Source organism: Mustela nigripes, chromosome 11 (genome assembly GCF_022355385.1).
Source record: "Mustela nigripes isolate SB6536 chromosome 11, MUSNIG.SB6536, whole genome shotgun sequence".
NCBI lineage: Eukaryota > Metazoa > Chordata > Mammalia > Carnivora > Mustelidae > Mustela > Mustela nigripes.
The window spans coordinates 35,174,215-35,191,216 of NC_081567.1; the positions used below are offsets into that span (position 1 = coordinate 35,174,215).

The 17,002-nt window shown below is 49.2% G+C and overlaps 2 protein-coding genes across 2 annotated transcripts in view; one reads left to right on the forward strand and one right to left on the reverse strand.

Moving 5' to 3' along the window:
* Positions 1-23: 23 nt before the first annotated feature.
* Positions 24-12,263, reverse strand: ALG1 (ALG1 chitobiosyldiphosphodolichol beta-mannosyltransferase). Its single transcript, XM_059415377.1, has 13 exons — positions 12,023-12,263; positions 11,044-11,121; positions 10,825-10,928; positions 8,224-8,372; positions 6,345-6,434; positions 5,903-6,013; positions 5,333-5,454; positions 5,126-5,164; positions 4,755-4,814; positions 3,889-3,999; positions 2,547-2,661; positions 1,557-1,632; positions 24-436 (listed from the first exon to the last, which is right to left on the reverse strand). Exons 1-13 carry the CDS (start codon positions 12,228-12,230, stop codon positions 305-307), a joined length of 1,395 nt encoding a protein of 464 aa, XP_059271360.1. The 5' UTR covers positions 12,231-12,263; the 3' UTR covers positions 24-304.
* Positions 12,264-15,570: 3,307 nt separating this feature from the next.
* Positions 15,571-17,002, forward strand: part of C11H16orf89 (chromosome 11 C16orf89 homolog) — a 15,964-nt gene continuing 14,532 nt past the window's right edge. The window contains exon 1 of the mRNA XM_059415888.1: positions 15,571-15,625. Coding sequence (XP_059271871.1) covers positions 15,571-15,625 — 55 coding nt within the window. The remainder of the gene's footprint in view (positions 15,626-17,002) is intronic.

The window sequence follows — 17,002 nt, forward strand, 5'->3', positions numbered from 1 at the left end:
GAAGCAGACACCGTAAGACAAAAACAGGTCAAAGAGATGTTGAAGATACCACAGGCAAATAACAGGAAAGTAATACAGTGGGGAGAAAGAAACGCTCGGGTCATGAGTCTCTCATATTCAGAGCCTCCGGGGAGGAAACCAGGCTGAACCAGCTTCCTGGTCCACAAACTCCAAGTCATTAAAAAATTTCACTCCGCAGCCGTCCTTCCAGCTGCTGTCCACAGGGAGGCGCTGTTCTAAAGCATTTGCCCAGGGCTAAGAGGAACTGGGCCACACTCAGGAGCACTGTCTTCCGCTCAAGCAGTCACCGGTCCATAAGCAAAGGCAGCACCCTCTGCTTCCAGCTCTCATCCCAACGAAGCTGCTCTGACTCCCGGAGGTTCTTCCGGAACTGGTTTAGTTTGCCAGCAGAATCAGGAAACTTTGAGAAAAGCATCTAGAAGAATAACGACCAGAACTTACTCATCACTGCTTCCCACCCTTGTCCCAGGTCCCACCCTAGAGCTGTCCCTCCTTCCCAGGAGCCTAGACTCCTGTCCCCCTCCAAACACAGGCTCCCAGACCAGTGATCCTACCGAAACCCTCCATCACCGCACTTCAAGAACCACTACCAGTGTCCCAGAGCCCCCAGAGCCACGGCTCTGGCCCAGCTTTCACAGCAACCTTGGCTAAGCTTGACACAGCTCTGACCCCGATATCCCAGATCCAGCAAGCCCCTTCCTCACGTGGCATAGGAGACCCTCAAGTCCCAGCCATGCTCCATCCCCTACTCTGCTCCTCCTTGACAGTGCGGCCCAGACTGCAGCGTTTTCCATCCACACCATGCCCTGTGGCAGCCCTTGGCCACTGTTCTGTCCACCCACAGCACCTACCCTCAGCCTCTGCCCACCACTGTCCAGCCCACGTGCTAGAACTCAGCATCTGTGTTCTTTCCTGCTAAACTACATCCGGTGTTTGCAAAATAAGCCCAGGGGCCCACTTCGACCCCCACCTGTCTCTGCAAGTAGTTTTACTGGAACACAACCCCATCCCTATGAGCCCCCACTCACAGACTGTGGTTGCTTTCATGTTACGGCAGAGCTGAGGACTTCTGAGACTATGGCAAAGCAAAAACATTTTCTATGTGGGCCTTTCCAGAAAGTTTGCTGTCCCTGGTCTCAACTGCCAAGAATGATGAACCCATCTTTTGTAATAAGTGTGAGCACCCTTTGAAGACTCCCACCCCCACCCCCAGCCCTGCAAAACTGCTTCATGAAGCTCCCTTCACTCCCTAGATAGAGCTCACTCCCTAGTTGCTCACTCCCTAGATAGAGCACACTCCCTAGTTGCTCACTCCCTAGATAGAGCACACGGTCCACCAGGTCCAGCATCACCAAGTGGTATAAACTCCACAAACCCAGAGGGCAGTCAGGGCCACACCCACACGGAGCGCATGGAGGCCCAGCCAATGAGACCACTGCTCCCTGCCTCAGCTGTCACCCAGACCCAGCACAGGCCTGCCCAGGAGCAAAGAATCAGGGCAGAGCTCAGCCTGGCGCAGGGGCAGACGTGGCTACCTGCAGCTGGGCTGCCAGCTCCTCAGAGTCCTCGAAGACCAGGCCATTTTCCTCGTGTTTCACAAGCTCGTGTAAGCTGCAGAGAGAATCACAGACCTGAGAGCTGCCTGGAAAATCCCCACGGTGCCCACCCGGACTCCCCCTCCCACCCCTCCCACGGTCAGTCTGCTTGCAGCGAGTCTGTTCTTAGGTTTGGCATCTGAATAGAAAAAAAAGGCCTCGAGGGACATATACACATTAAAAATCCAAACTGATTCCAAGAAGGAGGAACAGTGAGCACATACTTTGACCTTTTCTGCTATAGGCTCTTTTCTCTGAGAACGTGCTCAATGAGCTCTCCATTTTTTTTTTTTTTTTTTCTTAATTGCACAGCAGAGAAACAAGGTAAAAGGCAACCGCACTAGAGGGAGACCTGGCACATTAAGGATGACTTTTCTGGGTCAACAAGGAGTTAATCCCAATGTTCCCGGAGCTCAGGGTCGACCATCCTGTATTTTCCATTCAGAGGCTGGCTCCTGAGCCAGTGGTGGGGCTATTATTTCTAGAACCTCTCCTAACACCGCCCTCTCCAAACACCCATCTTTGCTAGGAACAGTGGAGACAGAATCACACTCATTTAACTGATTCCAATTCAACTCTTATGAGCCCAGACAAAAGGGACACAGAAATAAAACCATGTCAGCTGTGCCGGCAATTCCATCCACCACTCTATCCATGAGCACAGGCTCCCTAAGTGGAATATTTAAGACTCATACTTTTTATTCAACATCAGCTCTAAGTGGAAGTCCACTCCTTCAACAGGGTACAGCCCACCCACAGAAAGCCCACGGGCCCTACTCCCAAGGACCACCTGGCAATGCTGCATGATTTTCCAGGAGAATTCCTTGAGCAATTCCAATCTTACTGACAAAACCACCCCTCCCCCTACCCTCCCGCCACCACAGCTGATCTGAGAACCTAACTCCGTGAACATTCGGTTTCTGCTCCTACCACTGGAAGTTCACAGCGCACACAGGCAGACAGCACCCAAACATGTCCACCACCTTCATGGGCAGGTCCAGGCCGCTGGAGGACTTGTGCAGGCACACACCCAGGTCTGCCGAGCCTGCAGGGTTGGGGCGAGGGGGGCAGTCAGAGCGCAGGCCCATGCACCCCTAGAACACAAATCCTGAAAGGACTGTGGATCGTCACCTCAGCATAGGGAATGGAAAGCAGGGTAACAATGCCCCCAGCCCCACATACAACTGGCTGAGTTGGCCAAGCAGCCTGGAGAAGAGCAGACACACAGCGCTTCTCCCCAACAGCCATTCCCGGCCACTCGGCCCTGTTTGAAAATGACCTGCCCATCACGGGTAGTTTCAAACAGACTCCCTTTGTCTACTTAACCACATGTATTTTGAAAGAATCAGTAGTAGTTATTGTTAAAGGGGTTCAGAATTTCTGCTTGGGGTGATGAAAATGTTTTAGAAATAGACGGGTGATGATTGTATAACACTTTGTATGTAAATAATGCTACTGAGTTGTACGTATACTTAAAAATGGAAAAATCATTAAAACAGCAAGTTTTTACTGTATGTTTTACCACACTATTAGGGGAAAAAAAAACCCATAGCACATCCAACAGAAAACCAGCTGTCACTGTGGAAATAAAGCCAAATAAACAACTTTGCATCACTAAATACTGCCTGGGAACTCCTGCCAACCAAAGGCTTTCCACTTGACACTGCCGGAAGATGAGGCCTTTCGAGACATGTCAGCACGAGGCCAGCACCCTCTCCCGGAGAAAGGAAGATGAAGGAGGATTAGGGACCCAGGGGAGTCAATGGTGCTTAACACATTATTTCTGCATCTCCCAAGCCACTACCCTCCCAGACTTGGGGAACGGGGAACCCCAACCCAAGGCCAGGCCCAGCCCTTCTGCCCAGATGGAAGAGCAGGACTAAATGGAGGGCTTGGAGGTTGAGAAGACAGAACCCTGATAAACAGGTCTAGGGCCCCGCAGGTGGGAGAAGCCGGCGTATCAGGAAGGAGCCTGGTCTCCTGGAGGATAGCCAAGAGCTCCTCTGACAGGTTCCTGGCAGGTGGCATCTCCCAGCCCCACGCAGCCCCTAAGCAGGGCCCAATCCAGCCTGAGGCCTGTGTGTCTATGGCCCTGGAGCTAAGAATGGCTTTTAATTTTTAAAAGATTACAAAACAAAGACTATGCAACAGAAGCAAATGAGACATTCACTATCTGACCCTTTCCAGAAAAACTCTGTCCCTGCCGTGTTCTAGAATATTCCCTTTTAAACCCCAGCTCTCTCCCTGTAGGCTGCTGGCTGGATGCCCTTACCTAGAAGCAGGGGATAGTCCTCAGCCTCCAGCCACGGCGTACAGACTTGGATGTGCTGGAAACACTTCTGGTTGATGAGGCCGCCGTAATACTCCTTCAGAGGCCCTTTGCCTTGCCAAGAAGATCTCAGTCACTGCACTGGACCCATCTCTGGCCCCATCCCACAGCCTCAAGCCTCAGAACCCTGCAGAGGTGTGAGCGGAAGGCCCACACTCTGAAGATGTGATCAGGTTCCCATTTGGCCCCTTCCAGACCACCAAGGGGAATGCACCCGGACCACTGAAGCTATGGTCCTTCCCCCCGAGCAACCTGCATTAAGAGGGCCTCAGGCTTGGAAGGTGGCCAGGCACCAGAGTGCCAACTGGATACAACTTCTCGCCCAGACTGGTCTATGTCTTCCCTGATGCCCCAGGTGGCACAGGGTATACAGTGGGTTCCTAGCTGCCCCTGAGAACTCTGGCCAGGAGGAGGGGAGTACAAGGTGAGGGAGTTTGCCAGGACTCTGCTCCAACCACAGCTCTCTGCTTCTCTCTCTCCCCACTGGCCTACTCAAGAAGTAATTTTATGTTGAGCTCTTTAAAGTAGACTCTTTCATTAAAAAAAAAAAAAAAAAATGCCTGGAAACCACTGCATACAAGTAAAACTCAGTAACTATGAGGCTATGCTATCCAAGATTCAACCAGAAGCCACAATCCTGCTGTCATGTCCCTCTGAGCTTCAGTTTCCTCCTCTATCAAGGACTGACAAGACAACCAACACCACCTGCCTGGTGTGAGGAAGGCACCTAATAAAGGCAGATGCCTTCTGCAGGCCCTCCCCGCAACCACCCCATTTCATACGGGAACATGGACAGTCCCTGGCAATACCTGTTATCACACAGACCAGAGAAGGAAGGCTCTCTCCGTCTAGAATCAGCTGTTCAAACTCTATGTTTAAAAAAATAAAATGATAACCAGGATTACTATCTCATCAGGTGAGTGCAGGCTGGGGGACGGGACAGTTGCGGGGGAGGTAGCCTCTCCCAGCCACAAGATCACTCTCCCAGAGGTGGCATTTCAGATCTAGGGCCTGGTTAGTCAGTGACCCAAACGGGGACTCCACCACCCACGTCCTTAGGCTGACCCACTCAGTAGCCCTGGGGGCAGGAACATGCTGCAGGAGACACCATGCAAGGCCAGGTGAGCACCTCACGGCTCAACAGCCCCTGACAAGCTCCTGCTCACAGCCACACACCTACTTTCTAATGCCGCCAGCAAGATGGAGAAGTCTTCATCCTCTATAAGAAAAGAGACCAAAGTGTCATTGGCTAATTTCTAGATGCTTCCCATCCCAGCTCAAGGCCACCCCCCTTTCTCATCGGGTCCCCAGTGTCCTCAAATACACATGGGGCGCAGGCTCAGCCAGGCACTCAAACAAGCCCCAAGTGCCCGGAGGGGTCCTAGACCTGTCCAGCTGGTGCTGCTGATCAACAGGGCCGGCCGCCCACGAAGATACGTCACCACCCCACTCTGACAGTCCCGCTCTGTGAAGGCCGACCTCTCTGTTGCTGGGTCCAGGCGTTCAGAGCTGAAGGAACAGAAACAGAGCCCATGAGATGTCACAGAGCAAGGCTTCAGGCCCCAGGACGGTGATCGCCTGCCAGAGGAGTGAGGCCAGCAGACTCCCAACAATCAGGATGCGGCCATGTCAGCCCCGACCTCCAGTCTCTGTTGCAAAACTCAGTTCTACTGTTGCTGAACAAAAGCGGCCATGCATGGTGCATTACTCGGTGAGTGTACTGTAGAGCCATAAAACTTTATTTACCAAAAGAGGCGGCAGGCCTATGGTCACAGTCTGCCAACCCCTGGATTAGGGGATTCCCTAATCTTGTCTGCAGCCAGAACAAGAGAGGCCAGAGCAGCAGTGAGGAGCCAGGGTCAGGGGAGCAACGGGGACAGCTGTGAGGAGGTGGGGACAGGTGGGACAGCAGGAAGCACAAGAGAAGACAGATAAAGACTGAAGATGGGACACCTACCGGGCCTTAAATGCAGAGTAGGTGCAGCCCAGCTTCATAAACAGCTGGTGTTGCAGGTCCAAGGGTGTCTCTTTAAAGAAAGAGGCTGGCTTGTCATAGACGGTCACAGCTCTGCAATGAGATCACTGGTGGCTCTAGAGAGAGCCAGAGAAAGGGCTAAGGCATACAAGATTCAGGGGGATCCAAAAAATAAGGGCATTCAGAGGATCCACGACTCGGACAAGGACACTAAGAAGCTTCAGAATTACTTGGGAAGCTCAGAGACATATTCTAAGACCAAAACCACATGGACAGTCTGGTCTCCTCCCCCCTCGGCTTCCCAAAACCAGTAATCATCTCCCCAGACCCCTGAGCATTTGTGGCTGCCTCGCCAACACGACACAGCAGGCACTGCAGCTGGGACCAACCATGCTTGGGGCCCCTCGCCTCCCCAGGCCCCTACTTGATGCCCCAGTTCTCTGCCAGATCTTCCCGCATCGAGTTGGTCACACATAGATTCAGGTGGGACAGGCGCCCGCAGAGCTTCTCGTACCTGAAAAGACATATCACCATTCAGCCAGGAGCCCGGGACCCACCACTACTGCCACCACCCCCACTTGACTTGATACCTTCTGGTACACAAGAGCACAGGGCTGGGGGTTTCCCAAATCGAGTTGCTGGTGAGGTGCCTCCCCAGAGTCTGCGCTGAGTTCCGTCTGTACTATTTCTTTTTTTTTAAGATTTTATTTATTTATTTGACAGACAGAGATCACAAGTAGGCAGAGAGGCAGAGAGAGAGAGAGGAGGCAACAGGCTCCCTGCTGAGCAGAGAGCCGGATGTGGGTGGGGCTCGATCCCAGGACCCTGGGATCATGACCTGACCCAAAGGCAGAGGCTTTAACCCACTGAGCCACCCAGGCACCCCTGTACTATTTCTTTTACACCTTTAAGTCATATCGCTTTTTAGCTTAAATACAGTTAGAAACATTATCTCAGGGTGCCTGGGCGGCTTAGTAGTTAAGCATCTGCCTTCAGCACAGGTCATGATCCCAGGGTCCAGGGATCGAGCCCCACTTCTCCCTCTCCCACTCCCTCTGCTTGTGTTCCCTCTCCTGCTATCTCTCTCTGTGTCAAATAAATAAAATCTTAAAAAAAAAAAAAAGAAAGAAAGAAAGAACCTTTCTCTACAGAAGGGAAAATCCAGGCTCTCCTGCCACCAAAGGAAGAAATGTAATAAAGCCTTCATTATTAAATCTTACCCACACTGTACTCTTGCTGCAGAGGCTGTGGGGCTGGGCTTGTGGGTTACCAAGGGATGGTTTTAAAAATCTGAGAGAGGTGTTAGCAGCAGATTAGCCCCCAGTGGAGACCTGAGCCCTATCCCATGACAGAAGTGAAAGTGAAAGGGGAGGAAGCACTCAAGGTTGCTAAATGCCCCTGGTGTACCACAGCCCACTCCTCACTCAGGATGCGGAGGAGGCAAGAGAGCTGGACAGCTTGGGACTGAACTGTGGTCCTCACACTTACTACTACCTGTGTGGCAAGCAGCAAAGTGGTGCTGGACCTTGGTTTCCTGGCTTGTAAAAGGAGAGTGACCAGAGGACATCCTCACCAGGGGCAGCGAAGACTGAATGGGATAAAGGGCCTGGCATGCAGCAAGTACTCCACGATCACTTGCTGCTGCTGCTGCTGCCACAGCTATTACGACCCTTGGTGAATGACCCATCAGGGTCAGATACTGTCCACTCGGGCTCAGAGCACGACTCTTCCTGCTCTGCATCCAATCTGCTCCCGCAGGCCCTTCTTTCTTGCTGTCCCACTGGTTGCAGCCGACTGGGGCCTGTGTCCCCATCCCCCAACAGCACCCCCAGTTTTTACTTGGGGATCTAATCTGGGGGCATCTGGGACCCCAGGTCTGACAGCAGAGCACTTCCCCTAAACCTGAGGTATCGGGGTACTGCAGCACCCCCACCCCAGTGGAATGTCAGAGCCTGACAATCAGAGAGGTTCCCTTTCTCTACTGAGCCTGTCAGGGTGCCAGGAGAGCCCCCAACACAAGAGAAACACCTCCAGGACAGAGTGCGGAGAAATGACAGCGGGTCCTGATGACATTTTTTGAGTCAAAGTCAGACATGTCTCTGGACTTTGCAGTTTCAGGACCAACAAAAGTCTGCCTTGGCTTAGGCCCATCTCTGTTACTTGTAACCAGAGTCATTCTAATCCCCCAGCCTTGCCCTTACTTCACAGAGCACCTGGGGGACCAGCTTCACCAGGTCTCTGCACTGGCCCTTTTTCCTACCCGGTTCAGGGAAGGTGTCTGTACCCCCTTCCCAGACACTCACCACTTGGCCAGCAGGACAAGGCGGTGACTAGGGCCATGCACCAGCCCCATAATGGAGTAGCCATAGTTGTGCCAGTCGATGACGAGCTTGCTCCCACAGAGGCAGCCCACAAACCAGCAGACAGCGATGGCAGGTAAGCCCGGGGGGTTCTGGGAAAGAGATATTTGAATGAAGAGAAGGAAACCCAGACCACGGTCAACAATAAACTGACTGAAAACAGTGGCAACATAGATGGCAAAGAGCCAATGATCTTTACAAAGCTCTTGGTAATTAATAAGCAGAAGAAAGACCCTCTTCTTCACCAAAAAAGGTGTAAAAACTCATAAAGGAGGGGCACCTGGGTGGCTCAGTGGGTTGAGCCTCTCTGCCTTCAGCTTGGGTCATGATCTCGGGGTCCTGGGATCGAGCCCCATGTTGGGCTCTCTGCTCAGCGGGGACCCTGCTTCCCCCTCTCTCTCTGCCTGCCTCTCTACCTACTTGTGATCTCTCTGTCAAATAAATAAATAATCTTTTTTTAAAAACTCATAAAGGAAATAAAATTGACCATCCTGAAAAGCCCAAGGCCACCAAAAATCAAGGAGATAAAAAATAGCCAAAGAAGTGCATTTTTCACCTAGCAGAATGTAACCTCTAAGACACCTAACAATAGAGAGGGGTGGTGAGGACATGGGAGAAGAGGCATCCCCACTGGATGGGGGAAAAACTGGCTCAACCTTATTCTAGGACTATCTAGTAACACACCACAACATTTTAAAAGTGCATGAACTCTGGAGTGCCTAACTGCTATGTTGATAGAGCAGTGACCCCTTTTTTTTTTTAAGACTTTATTATTTATCTGAGAGGCAGAGAGAGAGCGCACAAGTGGGAAGGAGGGGAAGAGGGAGAGGGGCTCTGCTCTCCCCACTGAGCAGGGAGCCCAAAACTGGGCTCAATCCCAGGACCCCAAGATCATGACCTGAGCAAAAGTCAGACACTTAACTGACTGAGCCACCCAGGCACCCCAGAGCATATGACTCTTCATCTCAGGATTGTGAGTTCAAGCCTCATGTTATGCATGAGGTCTACTTAAAAAAAAAAAAAGGAAAAAAAGTTTAAAAAGAGCATGAACTCTGATTAAGCACAGGAATTTACCCCACAAAGAAACTGCAAAAAACATATGGTCACTCGTGCTCTTTGCTGTGCTATTTGTAAAAGTGAAAAATCTAGAAGTATCTGAATGTCTGTTAAAATGAAATAAGTATGTTAAGAGCATATCATATATTGGAATCCAGTGCAGCTAATTAAAAGAAGGTGTTTTTATATGTTAAAAAGCAGTGAATGGAAGAGTCTGAGAGCCTAATTCCAGAACCAGACCAACTACTTGGTTCCAATCTTTACTCCAGTATTTCCTAGATGTGTGATGACAGGGCTATTTACAGAACCTCTCTAGACCTAAGTTTCTTCATCTCTAAAACATGGGTCATACAAGACCCTACTTATTAGAATTGTGAGGTATTGGATGAAGTAATACAGACATATATATATGTGGTAAGTACAGTCTAAGACTCTGTCTATAATGACAAAATAACAGAATGAATGAGTACCATTAATACAATGGACACACACCGTAAGCTCTTACTCATGTTTTTATAAGTCTATACACACACAAATATGCAATTTATTCACCAATTTGCCTTTTTTTTTTTTTCAAAAATTTTATTTATTGGGGTGCCTGGGTGGCTCAGTGGGTTAAAAGTCTCTGCTTTCAGCTCAGGTCATGATCTCAGAGTCCTGGGATCAAGCCCCACATCGGGCTCTCTGCCTGTCAGGGAGCCTGCTTCCTCCTCTCTCTCTCTCTCTGCCTGCCTCTCTGCCTACTTGTGATCTCTGTCAAATAAATGGATAAAATCTTTTTTTAAAAAATTTATTTATTTATATGACAGAGAAAGAGAGAGAGAGAGACAAAGAGTACACGTACAGAGGCGCCTGGGTGGTTCACTGGGTTGAGCCTCTGCCTTCAACTCAGGTCACGACCTCAGGGTCCTGGGATCGAGTCCCACATCAGGCTCTCTGCTCAACGGAGAGCCTACTTCTCCCTTTTTATCTGCCTGCCTCTCTGCCTGCTTGTGATCTCTGTCAAATAAATAAATAAAATCTTAAAAAAAAAAAAAAAAAAAGAGGGGGCGCCTGGGTGGCTCAGTGGGTTAATCCGCTGCCTTCGGCTCAGGTCATGATCTGAGTCCTGGGATCGAGTCCCGCATCGGGCTCTCTGCTCAGCAGGGAGCCTGCTTCCTCCTCTCTCTCGCTCTCTCTGCCTGCCTCTCTGCCTACTTGTGATGTCTCTCTGTCAAATAAATAAATAAATAATCTTTAAAAAAAAAAAAAGAGTGCACACACAGGCAGGGAAAGTGGCAAAGGGACAGGGAGAAGCAGGCTCCCCGCTGAGCAGGGAGCCCCATGTGAGGCTGGACCCCAGGACCCTGAGATCATGGCCTGAGCTGAAGGCAGATGCTCAAACGACTAAGCCAACCAGGTGCTCCACAATTTGCACATTTTAAAAGGCTGGAAAGTAAAGGAAGCTTAACAGTGGTTCTCATAGGACGACGCAAGGCTGACGTTTACCTGGAGAAAGATGTAGGCTGCTGGCTCCCTGCACATCAACTTCCACAGCAAGTGCACAGACTGAAATATAACTTTGACTCCATACTGGAAAATGTAGGGCCCAACTACAAGTCAAAAAACAGTTGTTACTCCCGAAGGAATTCTTGGCAATGTGTAGAACCCCCCACCCGCCCAACACAGACACAGATTCAGAGGGATCTGGAGTTCACTGCATCCTACCTGGAAGTTTCTGAAGTTCTGTCAAACTCACAATCTGAATTCTGTTGTTCTGCAAGAGCTCATCATAGGGTCTGGAGTCTGAAAAGAATGTACCCTTTAATGTGGTGGACAGGGCAATATAAAGTCAGATGATCCAGCAGCTCAGGCTGAATAGTGAAGAATGTTTTGGAAAATAAGAATGTTTTGGAAAATAATAAATTTTCTCTCCCCATAGCCAGAATAGAGCATTGAGGACACTTCCTGTCCAGACTCTCCCCACAGAGGGAGGGCCTGAATCTTACCCACTTTTATTTACTTAACACAATGCCTGGCACACAGTAGGTACTCCAGACAATCTAGAGCTCCCTGGATGGTGGAATTACCCCACAACAGGCAGACCCCTAGGAAGTTCCACTCCACTCCACTTTCTGATGACACCTTCAAAACAGGGCCAGAGGCAACCAGTGCTACTCCCCTTTTTCCCTGATACACGACTGAGGTTCCCTCTAAAGATGTCATCCTGCTTCTGCATACTGAGAGTAAAAGCTGGACATGCGGCACAAATGAAACCTCTCCTGCCTGCAGACTCTGCACTGAGGGTGTGGAATGGAGAGGAGACAAATCCTCTGAGACACAGACTGACAAAGTAGCCACAAGGAAGTATGGTTATCGTCACTGACCCTGGAGTCACACACACCTGGGTTCCAATCCGTCTTTCTATTCACTAGAAAGTAATGTGAGACTATGCAATGAATTCACTTAACACAGTCCTGACATATGGCAGTCACTCCGTTAATGCTGGCTGTTCCTAGATACCCATCCAGCAAAGATTGGGCAGAAACCTAGCCATCAGGGCCACTACCGAGGCCATCCAATTTCAGAGAGCTGCCCGAGGTAGGAGAGAGGAAGGGGCGTCCCCGCCCCAGCTCCCCTGCGTAGGTCAAAGCCGCTGGTTAAAGGCTGAGAGTGCAGCCTCCCTCCCAGTCTCCGGGGCACTCACTGCAAAAGCCCAGAAGTGTCACGGAGAAGCCGCTCTTGGCAAACGACAACGCGTGGTACTGCATGCGGGGACTGCGACCCACGTCCCCCAGCACCACAATGATCACGTGCCATTTCGCGCGCCCCTGACGCCAGCGCTTCCACGAGACCAGCAGCAGTAGCAGCAGAGACGTGGCCACCGCCAGCAGGGCCACACAGGAAGCCGCCATTCTGGCGGGCCGACGGCAGTCACGTGACCGCCCTCCCCGCGCCAGCGACGCAGTGCGCAGCCTCAGACACAGCCTGTCGGAGATGGGCGGAGAGAAAGGAGGTGAGGAGGTGGTTCCCTAAGCGGAGGCGCATGGAACTTCGAAGGAGCCTCTGCTGGCCAAAAGTTGGTGATGCTATGGTAAAGATCCTTCTAAGAATCTAGGAACGCTTTTTCTCAAAATTCTAAGATAACTTCAAATACAGTGAAACAGGGGCGCCTGGGTGGCTCAGGTCATGATCGCAGGGTCCTGGGATCGAGCCCCGCATCGGGCTCTCTGCTGGGCTGGGAGCCTGCTTCCTCCTCTCTCTCTGCCTGCCTTTCTGCCTACTTGTGATCTCTGTCAAGTAAATAAAATCTTAAAAAAACAAAAAATTTTCGTATTGGCCAGTTCCATTTTTATAAAATCAAAACTACCCTTTAGGGTCGATTGGATGACATAGTCCAGGCCCTTAAGGGTGGACTCTTGATTTCGGGTGAGGTCATGATCTCAGGGTGGGGAGATGGAGCCTGCAGGAGCGTCCAAGCTCAGAGGGGAGTCTGCTTGAGATTCTCTCTCTCCCTGTCCCCCTGCCTGTCTCCCCACTTGGTGCATTCAGTCTCTCTCTATCTAATAAATAAATCTTAAAAAACAAAAAAACTCCCCTTTACTGTTAGAAGTCAGGAGAACGACCTGCCTTGGAGGACGGGGTGTGAGTGGGAGGGGGCCAGTACGGAGCTGGTGGAATAGGGCTCCTCAAGGTGTCTTTCTGGATCTGGGTAGGTGTGGTCCTTAGCAGCAAACTTGTTTGTTTTTCCGGATGTATGTTGTACTTGAATAAAACGTTTATAAAGAGAAAGGGAAAAGGACAAAGAAGGAAGTAAAACGCACAATGATTTCAAGTGTATGTGGTTAAGAAGGAAAGTTTTTCCCACTGACAGTCTCATTTTACCCCCTAAAGTAGTCACACTAAAGAGTTTAGTGTGTGTACATGTGATAGCCTTTTAACTTTGAACAGGGTCCTCTTGCTGAGAAACACTGAGAGCATTTTGGTAAAGCCCCCCTCACTGTCCTCAAGCTTCTTCTCTCACTCATGCACTGGACCAAAAAATAAAAAATAAAACTCCTTTGATAAGAGCCTAGACAGGGCAGCACCTTGCAGATGTGGTTCCAGTGTCCCTAGAGCCCAGCTCAAGACTTAGCATGTGTGTCATATTTGCTTCTCACAATAGCCTTCTGACTCCTTTTTTACCAAAAAGGATGTTGAAGATCACACCATTAGTGAGTAAGTGACAGAGATAGGGCTTAAAAATTAAGCTAAAGAGAGAAAGGAAAGATTAGTAAATATGTAGAGATAGGAGGGATTAGGCAGACAGATAGGGAGGGCAGCCTCCTGAGTCCCTCAGTTGCAGGTGCCGGGGCTGTAAGGCTGGAGGACACACCCTGACCACTCTGTCCACCCTCTTGTGGTGGGATGTGGCTGGAATCTGGAGACCTCAGCCTGGTGGGTTTCATTAGCTTGGGCAAGTCACTCCATTGGTTGGCTTTCCTGACCTGTAAGTGAAGGAGGGGACATCCCATCTCAAACAGGCCCTTCAGCCCTGATGATCTAAGAGTCTAAGGACCAGATCCCATGGTTATGACAAACCAAGAGTAAATGCCATGCTCTGAGGATGAAACCCTGGCTGGCAAAGGAGTCAGGATTGCTTCTCTAGGGAGAAAGGAACAAGATGCATCACCAGTCAGAGGTGTTTCAGAGCTCAGCCAGCTCTGCTTGTCCTGCCTGCCCGTTTGCTATACAGCACATATGAAATTCAGTCCTTCCAAAGGTCAGGAGGGTTTGTTTCCCCTTTAGAGACTAGAGATTGAACCCCAGCAGGATCACCTGATTCTTAAGATGTGGACTCAGGCATTGGATTTCCTGCACCACCTCATACTAGCTGTGAGACAGTAAGTCACAAGAAATCACTTACCTTGTCCCCTAGAGCCTCAGATTTTAAGTTATAAAAGGGAATAAGAATAGGACCCACTTGGGTGCCTGGGTGGCCCAGTCGGTGAAGCATCTGCCTTCGGCTCAGGTCATGATCAAGAGTCCTGGGACCAAGTCCCACATTGGGCTCCCTGCTCAGCGGGGAATCTGGTACTTTCTCTCCCCCTCCATCTGTGCACTCTCTCTCTCTCTTGCTTTCTCTCAAGTAAATAAATAAAATATTTTAAAAATAGAATAGGACCCACTTCAGAGGCTGTTGTAAGGATTAACTGAAGTGACGATAGTGACGAGCTTCTCCAAGAACATTCATTCTCAGTGGCACACCCAAGGGAATAAAAAAATGGTTGTTGGGGAGAAAAAAAAAAAACTTAACTCTCCCTATATGTAGGGCACAGTTAGAGACACAGTACACAAACAAATATATGGTATAACTGCAATATTAAAATGTCATGGTGTGGGGCGCCTGGGTGGCTTAGTGGGTTAAGCCTCTGCCTTCGGCTCAGGTCAGGATCTCAGGGTCCTGGGATCGAGCCCCACATCAGGCTCTCTGCTCGCCAGGGAGACCGCTTCCCTCTCTCTCTCTGCCTGCCTCTCTGCCTGCTTGTGATCTCTGTCTCTCTGTCAAATAAATGATTAAAATCTTAAAAATAAATAAACAAAATGTCATGGGGTCACCAAACAAAAACGTATGCATGAGGAACCCTCATATATCACTGGTAGGAATGTAAGATGATGCATCCCCTGTGGAAAATATTTTGGTAGTTCCTCAATAAGTTAAACATAGACTCACCACAGGATCCAACACCTGCCTCATAGGTATATGGCCAAGAAAACTGAAGACAGGTTTTGAAACAAAAACTTGTAAGCAGATATTTATTTCAGCATTATTCACAGTAGCAGAAAGGTGGAAATGACTCATATGTCCATCAACAGTTGAATGGCTAGGATATAATGGGATCTAGCTGCACAGCGGGATGTTATTCAGCCATAAAAAGGAATCAAGTCCTGAGGTTCCTGGGTGGCTCAGCGCATTAAGCCTCTGCCTTCAGCTCAAGTCATGATCCCAGGGTCCTGGGATCAAGCCGCACATCGGGTTCTCTGCTCAGCAGGGAGCCTGCTTCCCCCTCTGTCTGCCTGCCTCTCTGCCTACTTGTGATCTCTCTCTCTCTCTCTCTGTCAAATAAATTTTAAAATATTTTAAAAAAAAAAGGAATCAAGTCCTGATTCATGCTACAACATGGATGAACCTGGAAAACATCATGCTGAAGGAAAGCAGTCAGGCACAAAAGGTCACATACTGAAGAGTTCCCCCGATTTTAAGAAATGTCTAGAATGGGCAAACCCATAGACATTGAAAGGAGATTCATGGTTGCCGGGGGCTGGGCAGGTGAGGAGGCAGGGGTGGGAGTGGGGAGTGACTGGTAATGGGGATGGGTTTCTTTTGGGGGAAACGAAAATGTTTCAGAATCAGATAGTGGTGGTAGTTGAGCAACCTTGTGAATCTACTTTAAAAGACACTGCTGAACTGTACACTTTATAAGGGCGAATTTTATGGTATGTGAATTATATCTCAATAAAGCTGCCATTCTTAAATGTTCTGGGGAAAATGTATAAAAAGGTTGGCAGGGGTGGGGAGGGAGGGACAAGAATGAAATTAAATGGTTGACCTACAGCATGCCCACAAGGACCGTCAAGATGAAAGTTTTGGTGGTGGTATTTTTTTTTTTTTTTTTTTTTTTTTTTTTTTACAGATCTATAATCTGCTAACTGAAGCCCTGGGAGCCAGATATGTTTTTGCATTCAGAACTTTTTGGATTTTAGAAAGACAATATGGCGCACGTGCATGTAACCATCCGGCAAGGTTCAGGACAAGACCCAGTAAACCAAAATTTAAAAATTTCTGCAGGGGACGCAGCTGGGAGGCTGAGTTGGTTGAGCATCCAATTCTTAGTTGATCTGGGGGTCATGGAATCGAGCCCCACTCACTGGGGAGTCTGCTTCTTTCTAACTCTCTCGCTCTCTCTCACTATCTCTCTCTCTCCTCCTCTCCCTCTGCCCCTACCCTACCTGTGTTCTCTCTAAAATAAAGGCATAAATGTTTTCTAAAAATTTCTGCAGGGAAACATATGCGTTCACACTGAACAAGTCAAAGAAGGGCTCTAAGTCTTCAGTGCGATACAGCAGCCAAATGTGATTGTTGGGCTCTTGAAATGAGCCCAGCCTGTGTTGAAATGCACCTCAAGTATGAAATGCCACATTTCAAAGACCTCATTGGAGAAAACTGATATTTAAAAAGTTACAAAGTTAATCATTTTATATTGATTCCATGTTGAAATGTTTTGGATCCATTGGTTCAAGTAAGAAAGATCATTAAAATTCATTCCGCCGGGGTGCCGGGGTGACTCCCTCAATAAGGCATCTGACTCTCTCTCTCTGCCTTTTAAAATCTCTCGGGTGCCTGGGTGGCTCAGTGGGTTAAGCCGCTGCCTTCCGCTCAGGTCGTGATCTCAGGGTCCTGGGATTGAGTCCCGAAACGGGCTCTCTGCTCAGCAGGGAGCCTGCTTCCCTCTCTCTCTCTGCCTGCCTCTCTGTCTACTGTGATCTCTCTGTCAAATAAATAAATAAAATCTTTAAAAAAAAAAAAAAGACATTTAAAATCTCTCTCTGCCTTTTAAAATCTTTTTTTTTTAAAGATTTTATTTATTTATTTGACATAGAGAGCGAAATCACAAGTAGATGGAGAGGCAGGCAGAGAGAGAGAGAG

Coding starts and splice junctions, on each gene's coding strand:
- ALG1 (XM_059415377.1), bottom strand. CDS start 12,230: ATGGCGGCTTCCTGTGTGGCCCTGCTGGCGGTGGCCACGTCTCTGCTG. Junction 5,455..5,902: donor TACTCTGCATTTAAGGCCCG/GTAGGTGTCCCA, acceptor CTGTTCCTTCAG/CTCTGAACGCCTGGACCCAG. Junction 2,662..3,888: donor GGACTATCCCCTGCTTCTAG/GTAAGGGCATCC, acceptor CCAACCCTGCAG/GCTCGGCAGACCTGGGTGTG.